The 13,554-nt window shown below is 44.5% G+C and overlaps 1 protein-coding gene across 2 annotated transcripts in view; it reads left to right on the top strand.

Moving 5' to 3' along the window:
• Positions 1-11,812, top strand: part of LOC147445228 (U3 small nucleolar RNA-associated-like protein) — an 88,504-nt gene extending 76,692 nt beyond the window's left edge. Inside the window, exons 4-7 of one of the 2 annotated variants that reach the window (XM_086524779.1) lie at positions 10,343-10,512; positions 10,811-10,994; positions 11,089-11,222; positions 11,317-11,812. In XM_086524779.1, coding sequence (XP_086380905.1) covers positions 10,343-10,512; positions 10,811-10,994; positions 11,089-11,222; positions 11,317-11,329 — 501 coding nt within the window. In that variant the 3' untranslated portion in view covers positions 11,330-11,812. Of the gene's footprint in view, positions 1-10,342; positions 10,513-10,810; positions 10,995-11,069; positions 11,223-11,316 lie in introns of both variants that reach the window. The other variant, XM_086524780.1, reaches the window with a different exon arrangement.
• The last annotated feature ends 1,742 nt before the right edge of the window (positions 11,813-13,554 follow it).

The raw sequence follows: 13,554 nt of genomic DNA, 5'->3' as shown, positions 1-13,554 counted from the left end.
CAGAATGGAGATGAACTGGGCTGAATCAGCCCCTTTTCTAACAACTCCTGAACTTGGCCCATTATCTCTTTCTGCTGAGCCGCACTAACCCTGTACGGAGGCTTATTTGGTGGGCTACTGCCTGGCACCAAATCTATCGCATGGTCCTCGGGTCTCTCTGGCGGTAATTGAGACGGTAATGAATCGGAAAAATAGTCACTATACTGTTGTAAAAACATTGACCTTTCTTTATCTAGCACAGATAAATTTGATTCATCACAATCTGACACTTCACGTGCAAAAACCAAGTACGCAGAAAGATGCTTTTTCATTACAGAAGTAATAGCAGAAGCTGATACAGTAGGAATAGACTCCCCTTTAAGCTTTACATCCAGAATGTGAGTCTTTCCCCTGCTCTGTACAGTGATCTTTTTGTTGTAGGCATCCATGATTCCCTGTACACGAAACAACCAAGGAATACCTAACAACACATCACATCCATCCAGTGGCATGATGTAAAATTCTTCAGCATCTACATAGGACTGGATATGTAGACGCAACTTTCCAATGATGGGTGTCACAGCCTCTGTATGGCCAGGACATGCCAAACCTGCCTCTGCTGTATACCCCATCTCTTCAGGTCTGATTCCCAACTTTGAAGCCAATTCTGGGGAAATAAAGTTGGCTTTGGCACCTGGACCAAAGAAGATAAGCACTGTTTGATCCCTAACCTTTCCCCATGCTCTGCAAAGCTCACTTGCATCTGAATTTGGCTTGTCGCCCACCATATCTGGCACTAGACCGGCCATGGGCTTCTTTCCTGTCCTCCTTGTCTTCAGAATCAGCTGGCCTTTTTTTTGTAGGACAGTTGTAAGCAATGTGGCCAGGCTGCTCACATATAAAGCATTTGTTCTCTGTCCTCAGGACCTTCTTTTGCTCTTCTGACTTATGAGGAAAACGTCTTTTCCATTTCTTTGCTGGTCCTTTTTCTGATTCAGCCGTAGCTTTGTCTTTCCCTGCGTTGGCTGACTCCTGAGTCCCTTTAGGAGCCTCATTGGGAACGTGCTTCTTGGCTGAATTTTTCTTGCCTGATCCTGCCTTGACGCCAGTGTTAAATTCACAATCTTCTCCCTTGAGCAAACCATTGCCAGTGTTTGCTACCTCGATGAGCTGCGTCAAAGTAGTGACTTTTGTCTTCGTGCAGTACTTTCTCAATCCTTTAGGTAGGCCACAACAATATTTTTCAATCTGTTCTGTCAATGGCACAAACCTATAGGAAGTTACTGGAAGTAGAGCTTTCCAAAACTTCCGATTGTAATCATCCAGATTTCTGCAAGTGGCAGCATTTAGCTGGTGCCATTCTGTCATGACATCTGCTTCGAAATCATCAGATAACCATGCTGCTGCAAAAATCTGCTTAAAGTAAATCCATGTGGACGGAGCTTGCCCTTGAAGCAATAATGTTGTCCACCATTGTCCCGCATTCCCTGTCAAGAAAGTGGCTGCCTTGCGGACCTTTGAAGCCTCTGTAAAGTTTCCCCCTGCATAGGCCTTGTCAAACTGCTGGAGGAATGAAAGAGCCTTCTTCCTGTCATCAAACCCTGTAAAGGTCGTGAATGACACACCTTTGCCACCTTCTTTGTACAGAGTTGGCCTCTCCAGCGACGTTAAATTGTCATATGGAAGTGACTGAAACATGGGAACACTATTAGTACATGGGGTTAGGCATCATCGTTTGAGCACCCCCAAACACTGTTCCTGGCGTGTAAAACTGATTTCCAAGTGCATGACCAGCCATGCTCTGGAATACGGATCCACCTCCAAAATAGCCAGGGTGTACTGAAGGTGGTGGGAAGACTTGTTGCATAGCCTGTAAGTTGCTTCCCTGCCCATTAGAACCAGCTATAGGCTGCTGAAAGGTGGCGGGCTGAATTGGTACAGCTTGAAAAACTGGCATCTCATCCACCTGTTCTTGCACCTTAGGCATAGGTTGTGGAGATTGCATGTTCTCCGTCAAATGTACAAGTGTTTCCATTGACTGTGCGGTATGAATCACCTGTGCTCGAGCCTTAACAGGCTTTTGAATATAATCCAGTGACCCAACTTGCTGAGACGGAACAGGAGGTTGCAGAAAGGCTAAAAACCTCGGGTTCTGCATTACTTGTGTGAACATAGCCACAGCAGTAGCTAATTGGGTCCTGAATATATCGTCATCTGTCTGTGGTGGTCTTGACGACTCACCCACTTCATGTGTCTGTTGACCCTGTGAAGAGGAAACCTCTTCAGTCACATCATCTGGTCTGTCAGCCATAATTGCAATTCCCTGTGTCTTCAAGACCAAAACTGCCCAAGGCTCACTTCTATGGGAAAAAGTGATTTAATCCCGTCGATGGAACCATGTAACCGGCCTGTTCAATCCAAAAAGGGCGGTAGACTTTACTTTAAACCTTGATTTAGCTTTCACCCATTATTAGTCGTCTATTTTACCTGTACTTTCAAGACACAATAAAGGGGGAGAGGGATACAGGCTGCTATATTGCACCTGTATGAGTAGACGGACACCAGATTGGCCCCTAACTTAGGCGCCCCTTTCGGTATTTCTTTATTGTTCAAAAGAGGGAATAAACGCTGTGGTTCCCTACAAGCTGCCCCGCACAAACTCGGCTGAATTTCCACTGTTCCAACCCGATTTCGGCAGCAGAACTGTACTAGAACCCTTCACAGTCAGTATTCCCACGCATTGAATGACTTTCCCGACGCATACGGGCACTTTGCAAAACCTGGCGAGAATCTGCAGCACGTTGAATTCTCTGTTTTCAGCCCTGAAAATGCGCCAGATCGCTTGTACAGCGGTCCCCTTGCGTCCCCGAACCTCCTGGGGGTATTAGGGTCCGTTTAGGGCCAAAATCCTAAACCTGCAAAAATACACAGCAGGCTGTAATTTTACTGTTTCGGGCTCCATTTCGCGTGCCGGTCGCATCCGTAGCAAGTCCTCGAGCTCCCGCACCTATAGGGCTACTTGCCCTTTGAATCGGACGAGATTTCTGGCGTGAAACCTCTCCGAATTCACCTGTACCTGCGGGGGATTAGCCGCTAGCTAATCCAGTACCTGTGCAAGAGGCTCTTGCCTCGGCAATCGCGCATGAACCCACACAACTGTACATTGGTCAAATGAAGAGCCCACTAGAGGGGCATAACATACTGCCAAAGGGGAGAGAGAGGGCAGTGCGTAGCGTGCAAGGCATCACTCCTGGCACCGCACTGTGCATAAGAGGGAAAGCAAGCACTCCATAGCTCTTAACCTGTGACCAAAGCTGCAAATGAGCCTCTCCCAGCTTAAAATTCAGCGCCAACTCTCTCTTGCATTAGAAACTGCACCAGAATGTGCCACTTGGCACATTTATAAGCATTTTCCCGTTTTAGAGTTGTCGTCTAAAAATATCCCAACCGGTTGCCCAGTTGACTTCACGGCAGAGTAAGAAAATGTTCCCCTTGTCATTCCGGAGGTAATGACGTCAACACATTTTCAGGTCCCAAAATAGCAGTTCCCTAAATTTTAGGAGATGCTGCCATTGTATCTTTCTAGGTCATCCGACCCTCTTTGTACACTGCGGCCACTTCCAGAACTGAAATGTAGCCTCTGTAGCAAAGGATTCCACTTTGGCTAGTCAATGACCCCACTTGGCTAACCATAGTCCTTGTCCAACCTTAGTGCTCTCTTGCCCTCAGGCCTGGACTCCCTTTGGACAGTTCCACACTAGCTATGCAATGCAGGGCAATTAGATTTCCCGAGGGGTGTTTCCAAAAAGTGAAAGTAAATAGATAATAAGAAAGAAATCAACAAAAAGGATAGATAGTAGTCACACGCTGGTGACATACAGTTCTAGGGGTTTTATGCACGTTTGGCAAGAGCTTTTTGTATAGGAACCGGATGAGGTAATTGTTCTGCATGGCTAGTGGTGTTCTCATAAATTGTCACAAGTCTTTTGTCTTTCCTGGTAGGACTAGATGAAGATCGTCACTGGGTGCACAGGATAATTTCACTTGGCTACGTGGGGTGGCATGGATGGCTCTACTGACACTCGACCACGAGTCCATTGGGACACAATCATTTTGCCTAAAGAGGAGGGAGGATTGGGGATAATTGATCTAGAGATGCAAAGCAAGGCACTAACTCCAAGCTCTCGTATGCGTCAACTCATTAACCCCCATCATAGTCCACATTATATTTGTCTTTTAAGGCCACAATTTCTCACATGTAAGGCACACACCCCTCTCCTTTGCTCCTCTTCTAGTGTCAAGTTAATGATGGTGGGTGTGGAGGTTGTTTCCTTACCTTTTCGTTTCTTTGCAACCTTGATCCATTTCTCAGCCTCGTCCACTTTTGGTTGAGTCTTTGTGATAACATCCCCCCAGGAGGTTGTCATTTCTGTTTATTGCTCCTCCCCCTCTTTGATGGCCCGCACTTGCTCTTTGATCCTGTTAAGTTCTTCAATTATTGAGGGTTGAAGTTCTCCCTCTTCAAGTGTGTTTCGCGATCGCACCTCTGCAAGCTCCTTGAGTAGCGTAATCTCTTCATCTTGGGCCGTCATACGATCTTCGAGTGTGTTTATCTTGCTTTCTTGAGCCGACACTAGTTCTTCAAGTGTCTTTATTGTGCCTAGCAGGTTGCGATTAATCTTGTTGATGGTCTCGCACATTTCTTCTTTGCATTTTTGAATGGCCTGCTCTAAAGGGTCGTCCTTGTCAATTTGCTTCTTCATGCTTGAGCACCGCAATAGGAGACGAAAAGGTAGAGGGAGGAAGAGATTGAGAGACACACTATGTAGATAGTTATTTCCACATTATGCATACATTTTTATGCCACATTTGTCGACAATCTCTGAACCCACATCATGCACACATGTTTATTCCACACCTATCTATACTCTCTGCAGCTCTGAGAACTCTGAAACTTCTGCAAAATCTGAAAATTTCTGCATTGAATTTCTGAATTTCTGCTGAAATTCTGTGCTTCTGAATTCTCCGAATTTCTGCAGGTTTTGATGACTGCATGGGGAAGGACTGCAGGGGGCTGATGGAGCGCGAGGAGGGGAAGAGAGTAACGAAACTGTCCAACTGGAATCTGGCGCCTGATTTAGGGTTCGCCCAAGAGCCTGCCGCCTGTTTAGGGTTTCTTGAGCTCTGCACGTTGACCTTCAGACCTGCACGCTGCCTTGCGAGCTGCCTGTCAAGATGCCTTTCGTGACCTTTGCTGTTTTTGCTGCACGCACCGGCTGAGTTACCTATGCCTGCTGCTGCCTTGCTCGCACCTGCCCTTGCTTGCGACACTTCCTGGCTCCACAGCGCCACCTTCAGCGTGCTTTGCGACAACTCAGCACCAGCCCCACATCAATTCAGTCGGTGCACTGCTTCCAAGTATTGCCCCGACCTTTGCCCTACAAATTGGACCGCCGCATCCCTCGTAATTGCTACCCTTCGTAGGAGCTGGCCCCATAAGATTTTCTCTTGTGTGTCCTACGTTAGGCTTTCTTGAACAGAGAGGTCTTCTTTTTTGTTTTGGCTTGCTCTCTTGGCTTTCTGTATCATTGATGTGTGTGTGTGTGTATGTGTGTGTGTGAGAGAGAGAGAGAGAGAGCTTCTTCGACTTCTCCGCAATTTGCGCTGGCTAGCTTTTGGGAACCATATTCTTTTAGACATGAAGATTTTCATGTACACTGCTTTTGGAATGCCCATGGCCTATTAAAAAAGTGTCAGGGCCTCAATCTCGGGCAAATAAGCTTGGGAGCACTGCTGAGACGAGGACCCTCACACATTGTACTTTGTGAAGCATTAATAATAAAGATATACTGAAAGGGGTGCCACTCTTTGGGGCCAATCTCTTTGGGCGCGGAACTTCGCCGTGCCGTGTCGTCTCTCTCTCAGTTTTATTTAGTTCTTTCAGTTTTTTCGCATGTTGTGGTAGATTCTCGACTTGGAGTGACCGAGTCTGTTATAGTGGTATTAGAGCTCAATTGATTCTTCCTTTACGAAGAATGCGATCCCTTTACTCAACAGCATGAATTTAGTCGAGAAATACCGCCAAGATGAAACTGTGGCATGCGACTGTTCTAGCGTGGGCGAGAACAATGAAGATTCTAGTGGACATTGTCCATCCTCTAAAGTTTCAGAGCAGTATGGGCCATCTCCTCCTATCAACCACGAAAGGATGGAGATACTGTGGCAACAGCAAGTTGAAGCTTGTGCCCAACAGATGCTTCGGTCCGAGGCACTGAAGAAGTTGACTACGCTTAGGTCTCTTGACTAGGCGGTGTATTCAGAGGATGAGTTTGAAGAAGCGGTAGAACGACAAGACAGCAGACTCATGAAGACCAAGAAGTTGCCCGGAAGGCAAAGTCGAGCAACAGAACATCCAGGCTACTTGGGTCAAAAAACTTTTGAAAATGCCAAGAAGGCAAAGAAACGAGTTTGATTTAAGGATGATTTCAGGTCGTCCTCTTCTTTTTTTGATAACTCTGAGAGTTCTTTGACCTCCAATTCCAATGACGAGGAAAGAAAGGGCAAGAAGAGGACAAAGATCCAGAGACATCAGCTGAGGCAAGAAGAAGGCAAAGATGAGTCGGTCCCATAGAAGATCCAGAACGTACTTTGATAGTTCAGACGAGGATTCCTCTTCCTCGAACATTTCAGAGTTTAATGAGCCGATGTTTCCAAAGAGGAAGCAATTTTACAGAGCCAACCAGTATGATTTTCTCGAGGATAGGAAGAAGAAACCCAAGGATTTTAAGGAGGGCGGGAAAGCAATAAAGTTTGACACTTTTTATGGCTTCAAGGATACCCACAGAGCCCTCGCTTTCATTCAACAATTTGATATTGCTTACTCAAGGGGAATGCAAAGACTTGGTGGTCCACCTTGCCTCTACGGAGGGACTCAGGAGGCACCAACAAAGTGGCTTCAGTTTAAAAGAGCGTTTACTTCCTCATGGCTCACTCAAGAATATGAACGTGATGTGATCACGGCTTGGAATCATCTGAGGATGACCAAGTGGCAAGGAAAACGCCCTGGATACTTATTACCAGATATTTTGGGATGCTTTCTTACCACCCTCTTCTTTCAAGAAAATTACATTCAAGCAGCAAATAGAGCGATTTTGTTATGGTCTACCTAAAGAGATACCAAACTATTGTTTGTTGCAGAAGTCCAGAGTCCATGCAATAGTTGATGGGACATGCAAAGCAAGGGTTTGCAATGCATGGGGGCACTCTTATGTACCCCACAAATAGATTAGTCAGCTTGGATTGGACAAGACATGAACAACAGTAACAAGAGGAGGGCAAACAACAAAAGAAGAGACCTTCAGGTCCTCGACTGTCGGCAGAGCAATGGGCCGAATACTTCAAGGAGGGTAAATGTTACGGTTGTGGCGAACATGGGCATGTTTTAGCCAAGTGCCCTAACAAGTCACCATGAAGAACAGATTCCCGATACCTAGGATTGATGATATACTGGAAAGGTTACACGGTTTCACTTGTTTTAGTAGAATTGACTTGAAAAGTGGCTATCATCAGATTAGGATTGCTCCTGGAGATGTATAGAAGACCGCATTTAGGATGTCCTTTGGTTTGTACGAGTATTTGGTGAGGCCTTTTGGTCTAACTAATGCTCTAGCAACATTTAATAGAATGATGGACATGATTTTTTGAGAGTATAGGTAATTCATGGGCACCTTTTTCGACGACATCATCGTATTCTCCAAGAATGAGGCAGAGCATAGACAACGTTTGCTTCAGGTGTTTCAGGCACTAAGGCAACATCAGTTGGTGGTGAATGGAGAGAAAAGTGAGTTTTTCTTACCAGAGATTCACTCTTTGGGACACATAGTCTCTGCGGAGGGTGTCAAAATGGATCCGGCCAAGGTTGAGACTATCAGAGATCGGCCAGATTTGAAGAACTTGGCCAGTTTTCTTGGCTTGTGTTCTTACTATCGGCTGTTTATTCGAAATTTTGCGGAGATTTCTTCTCCTCTACATGCTTTGACACAGGAAGGAGTCCCTTTTACTTGGGGACTATCTGAGATTGCAGCCTTCAAGACTCTCAAGGCTTGACTTGCAAAAGCCATTTGAGGTATACTGTGATGCTTGTGGCCATAGTCTGGGAGCTGTCTTGATGCATGAAAGCCATGTTGTAGCCTATGAGAGCACAATGTTTTGTAGACCAGAATGGGTTGCACAGATTTGCGAGAAGGAGCTCTTGGCTGTTGTCACAAAAGACGGAAGCGTAAACTGACTTTTAAATGCAATTTATATACTCAAGAGAATTGGGGAGAGAGAGAGAAAGCTCATCGCTGGGGACCAGAAGATGGGCTGATCCCACCCCCCCCCCCCCAAATAAAGAGAATATCTTTATTACTGAGGGAGAATCTTTACAAGCACAGGAACGGAGCTAACGCCCATCCTCTATTCTTTCTTTGTTGTTTTGCTGCTTCTGACTGAGAGAGAGAGAGAGAACTACCCTCTAACTGTTAAGGAGATTTCCCCTGATTTTGGAAACTCTCGTAAGCGAGAGTCTATCTTCCTCAAACCTTCTCAGAAGCTCTCAATTAAGAGAGTCTATCTTCCGCTAATTGGTCACCTTCATACTTAGTCATTCTTGCAATAAACACAAGGGAGAAACACACAAAATGCGCACACATATGCTTGCTGTAATTTTTTGCACATAACCTGAAATTGTTACCTATGCACGTTCTAATGCCGAAATGGGGGCCTTTTCCCTAATGGAAGTGCACCAAACTTTGCGTATACATAGGGTAGGCAGAGAAGAATGAGATTCTATGAATGCTTTGCTGAAATTCACCCTAATAGAGGTGATCAGTGGCTGAAAACAGAGAATTTACAGCCACTACACTTTAGAAAGAGAGCATAGGCTGCAACTTTTCACGACAAAACTTCTAGAGAACGTGGCTGTGGCTGTGAGAGCAGACTATGGAAGCTCAAAGCTACCACATATGTCCAAAGGGCTGTTCTCAAGCTTCAATGGAGAGCTCCATTCACATTTGGGGGGGGGGGGGTGTAGGTGCACTGCCAACCTTTCAAGTGAGAGGGGGGCTGCTCTCTTATAGCCTGCAAGTCAGCCCTTGCCCGCTCAGAAGTTTGTGGCTTTTCAGTGGTTGGAGAGTAAGGCTGCTTCCGCCTTATTTTTGTCTCTTTCGCTGAGGCTGGTTTTGGTTGAGAAGTGAGGAAGGTTAGGTAAAAGGTTTCGGCCTGTGGGTTTTACTTTTTTCATCGGCTCTCTCTGAAGTATTATGGCACTATCTCTAGTTATTCATGAAGATCTACAACGCAAGATTGGTGATCATATTAACATTCTCTCTCAACGAGGGGCTGTTGGCCGCTTGGTAGGGTGTTCCTATGCTTGTGTCAACATCTGAGAGTGGCTCTCGTGCACTCTAGCTGGTCCGGGTGAAGGCAAAGTGGAGGAAATCATCTTACTCAGTAGAGGCACTTTCATTGCTATTTTCTCTTCAAAAGAACTTGCGACTAGGGTCATCAGCCGCACTCCTCTCGGCTTTGGGGACAGATCAGTCTTTCTACATCCGTGGTACAAGGATTTTTCACTAGCTGCTTTTGAGAACAGATGTCACATTCCGAAGTTTCCAATAGAAATAGCTTTCCCATAGCTACCTGTACAGTTGTGGCTGCTAGATATGGTGAGGCAGATGGGTTCTATCTTCAACATACCTTTTATACGCTCAGTGCAGCTTCAAACATGTGTGCCATCCATTAAGGTGGCCACCACCCCTTCCTTTGTCTTTCCAGATTCCATCACTTTTGAGTGGAAGGGGTGTTGTAGGAGGTTTACGCAACAGATGATGTGTATCTGTCAAATAAACAACACTAGATTCAGTGGTTTTTGCTACATCGCTTGAGGCGGACAGAGCTTTGGGCAGATTTTTGTTGGCTTGATTAGTTTGTTATGGGATTTTTCCCCATGTTCTCGTTGTACCTTCATCAAGGTTTTTCCCATATTTCTTGTTTATGGACCGATGGTCAATTTTATGTAATGCAAAGGGTCAAAGCCCCAATGAAATGAGAGAGAGAGAGAGAGAGAGAGAGAGAGAGAGAGAGAGAGAGATTGTTTATGGAGAGATGGTCGATTTTATGTAATGCAAAGGGTATGAAATGAATGAGAGAGAGAGAGAGAGAGAGAGAGAGAGAGAGAGAGAGAGATTGTTTATGGAGCGATGATCGATTTTATGTAATGCAAAGGGTCAAAGCCCCAATGAAATGAGAGAGAGAGAGAGAGAGAGAGAGAGAGAGAGAGAGAGAGAGAGATGCAAATTCAAGGTTCACATGATGCCTTCAGGTGCTAGAGTATTCTGGAGGGCAAATTATCATCTACGATCTCATTGTAGACATAATGCTCAACAAATTAGCTAGTTCTGAAGATCAAACTTCTGCATTGCTGGCGTGCTCTTTGATTGATTGGTCATTTTGCAACCAAGATATCAAACATACTCGAAGTGTTTATGACAGGTAAGAGATAAGAGACATCTTAAACTCATTGTCTCACGAATAAATGTTTGTTGGGTTAAGTCTCCTTCAAACCTGTGAACTATTAGCAACGATCGTCTCAGGTAAGGGTAAACTTGGGGTCCTTGAGACTGAACAAATTGATGTTTTAAAATTTCAATATCTGCTAGGCAAAGACATCTCAGAGATGTTGCTGAACAGAGGTGGTTCTGTGGTCATAAATAGAATCAAGCAATTTAGAAAGTTCTTTTAATTGAGTCATGTTGCTTTTTCACTATTTAAGTGCAGAAGTGTTTTTCAGGATGTTGGCTCTTCCTCACATAAGTATGCTTGTTTACAAACACTGCATTAATGTGGAATGCCAAATGGCAGCGATGGGATGTAAAGATGCACCAAAATGTGTCAGAAGATTGTTTGAGTGTGCTCTAAGCAAGCACCCGCAAAATGCAAAATTATGGCTAGACTATTGCTCTTTAGAAATGATGGTAAGTTGAGTTGAATGGAAACTTCGCTTCTTAACAAAGATTAACTGTGTACTGAAAAGATTGTTTTATGAAAAGGCTGGTAATCCTGATGCAGCTGGTAGTATATACTGGCGTGCTAAAAAGATGCTGCATGATTCCTCTGCCTTTATTGAAGGACATGGACGTTTGCGAGCCAGAGAAGGAAATTAGTGACATTGGAAATGTGGTTCCTTACCCAGCAGTTGACAGGTGATTCTGCTGAAGGGAACTCTTACAAGGTTGAATGTTTTTGTCTTGTAATTGTGTGACCTGTCTCAAACTTGGGCATGCCCATTGTTTTCAGTGACTTGAAGTAAAAGTCTATATTGTGACACCTTTTGAGGTCCAAAAGTGGGCTGGTCATCAAGGTGCAAAAAAGGAAGTTAAGTTATCAATCAAGGGATTTTGCGGTCTTCATGACACACAGGTGGCCACTTTTTTCAGTTCAAGACAACCTAATTTTCTGGTCTTCCTTTGCTGTCAACGGCAAAGCAGTTTTTGTGCGGTTTTCTGTGGTATGCGCAGTCAAAGAAAGAAAAAAAACTTTGATGACTAATCGTTATGAGTGCATCCGTTTAGTGCACGAAATTGAGAGTTAATGTCTTCTCGAATGAATGTATACCCACAAAGCATTAACATCCTGTAATGAGCAATGAGGTTGAGAAGTTCTATTTCTAGTGGGTGGATGTGGTGTATTTCTAAACTGCACTGCGTTGCGAACACAATCCACTTTGTGGCTATAACGTTTGTACAATTTGAGAATAGTGCTGCCAATAACACCTTTCTGGAGTTGTTGTTCTGAGGACTATCTTAATATGTTGTCTTGGAAAAACCTCTTAGGACTTTTTTAGCCACTTCTTATCATTACATTGAGTGATCAAATGCCATTTTCGTGGCTTGAAAAGAATGTTAAACATTTCACATATTTTTGAAGATCATGATTTAGGTACAAATGTATGGGCCACGTTGAAACTTTGCAAGCAACATGAAGTCTATTTGCAAAAATCATAAAGTTGTTCTAGTCGAAAGGCTTCTCTTGGATGTTGGTCGGTGGTGAATGTGGTGACAGATCTAAAACAGTTAAATAACGTGTGTTATTAAGACTACACAGCCAAATTGGCTGGATATAATGATATGTGTCTCTAAAGGATTTTGTAGGTCTTGTATTAAAACCCATTTAGAATTGTAATTCAATTACATGCACCCTTGGTTGCTCATTTCTTATTGAGAACCCACCCGTGCTGTAAAAAATGATGCAGGTGGTAAAGAGTAAGAGCACAATTGTACCCTGTTTCAAGTTACTAATATTTGGGTTGTTTTTTGGATACATGGCATCAACATTAGCTCCTACACCTATTGACGAAAAAAGTATTGCACAAAAGTTGTGCTAAGTGATTGATGTATCAATATCAAGTGCCAGCTGTATGTTCTTACTCTGTTTGAAATGCCTATGCATGTGTTTCCTTTGTTTATGTGTTTAAGGTTAGGAGGAAGTAAAGGAAAATCAGGAAATTCAGAGAAAGAACTTTCACCAAAGATCCAAATGATGCAAAGAATTTGAGAACAGAAGGGTAGTCATAGATTCCTTTCTAGACACCTAGAAATTTGGAAGGTGTAGGGAATGGTCGCCTACTGACCATTCCCGTTAATCATGGGCGACCGGCGGAGGCCGGGAGCCCTGATTACGGGAATGGTCAGTAGGCGACCATTCCCGGCCGTCAATGGTCTTGGGGGAGGGGGGCCGACAGTGGAGCTCTGACAGCAACAACATCCGACAGTAGGCCTGCTTTACATGCGCTGACCAGTCAGCAATACCTGAGTTTGAGGGTTTGGATTATGAGTGCTGAGGTGTCAACACCTGAGCCCATTCTCACCGCTGACATGCCAGCAAGCGATTGGAGCCTCAGGCTGCGTATTCTGGATGCTGACGTGGTGTGCATCTGACGGCTGCAGTGAAAATTCCGGACCAGAAAGGACAGCAGATGCAGGGCTCACAAGTGCTGCCCCCCGACCCAGGACCTTGACGACTGAACTCCAGGGTTTAAGTATTTTGTTCAAAGTCTTCGTGAAAGTAATCGTTTTCATTCAAAGTAGCATGAAATGATTGACAGACATGAAAGAAATCCTTTGAGCTCAAACTCTTGTCTCTTCTCAAAGTGAAACATCAAATCTAGTCCTGCAAGCAAAATCAAAGTCGACCCTCAAAGCTTGAGCAGTGAGTAGTAAGAAAAACCAAATCAAGGAACAGGGAATTAGGCCTTGATGCAGAGCTTTAAATGCTGATATCAGATCAACGCGTGCTTTCATAAAGAGATAGTGCCACATTGTCCTAGCCTGCTTGGAAGTTGTCCCCACCAAAGGCAGTGTGTACAACTTTGGCGCTCTTCACGTATGCTCCATGTCAGCTTCTCTCACATTCTCTAAGTGATTCTCTGTTTTATTTTCACATCCTTGCTCCTCACCATAGCATTCTGGAGGCTTGCTTGAGAAGACACGTAGGCACTAAAAAAAGTGATGTAATTCACATAAACATGTCCACGTC

Source organism: Adiantum capillus-veneris, chromosome 12 (assembly GCF_014529385.1).
Source record: "Adiantum capillus-veneris isolate H3 chromosome 12, ASM1452938v2, whole genome shotgun sequence".
NCBI lineage: Eukaryota > Viridiplantae > Streptophyta > Polypodiopsida > Polypodiales > Pteridaceae > Adiantum > Adiantum capillus-veneris.
The sequence above is the reverse complement of the archived record's forward strand: the minus strand, read 5'-3'. Positions and strand labels throughout refer to the sequence as shown.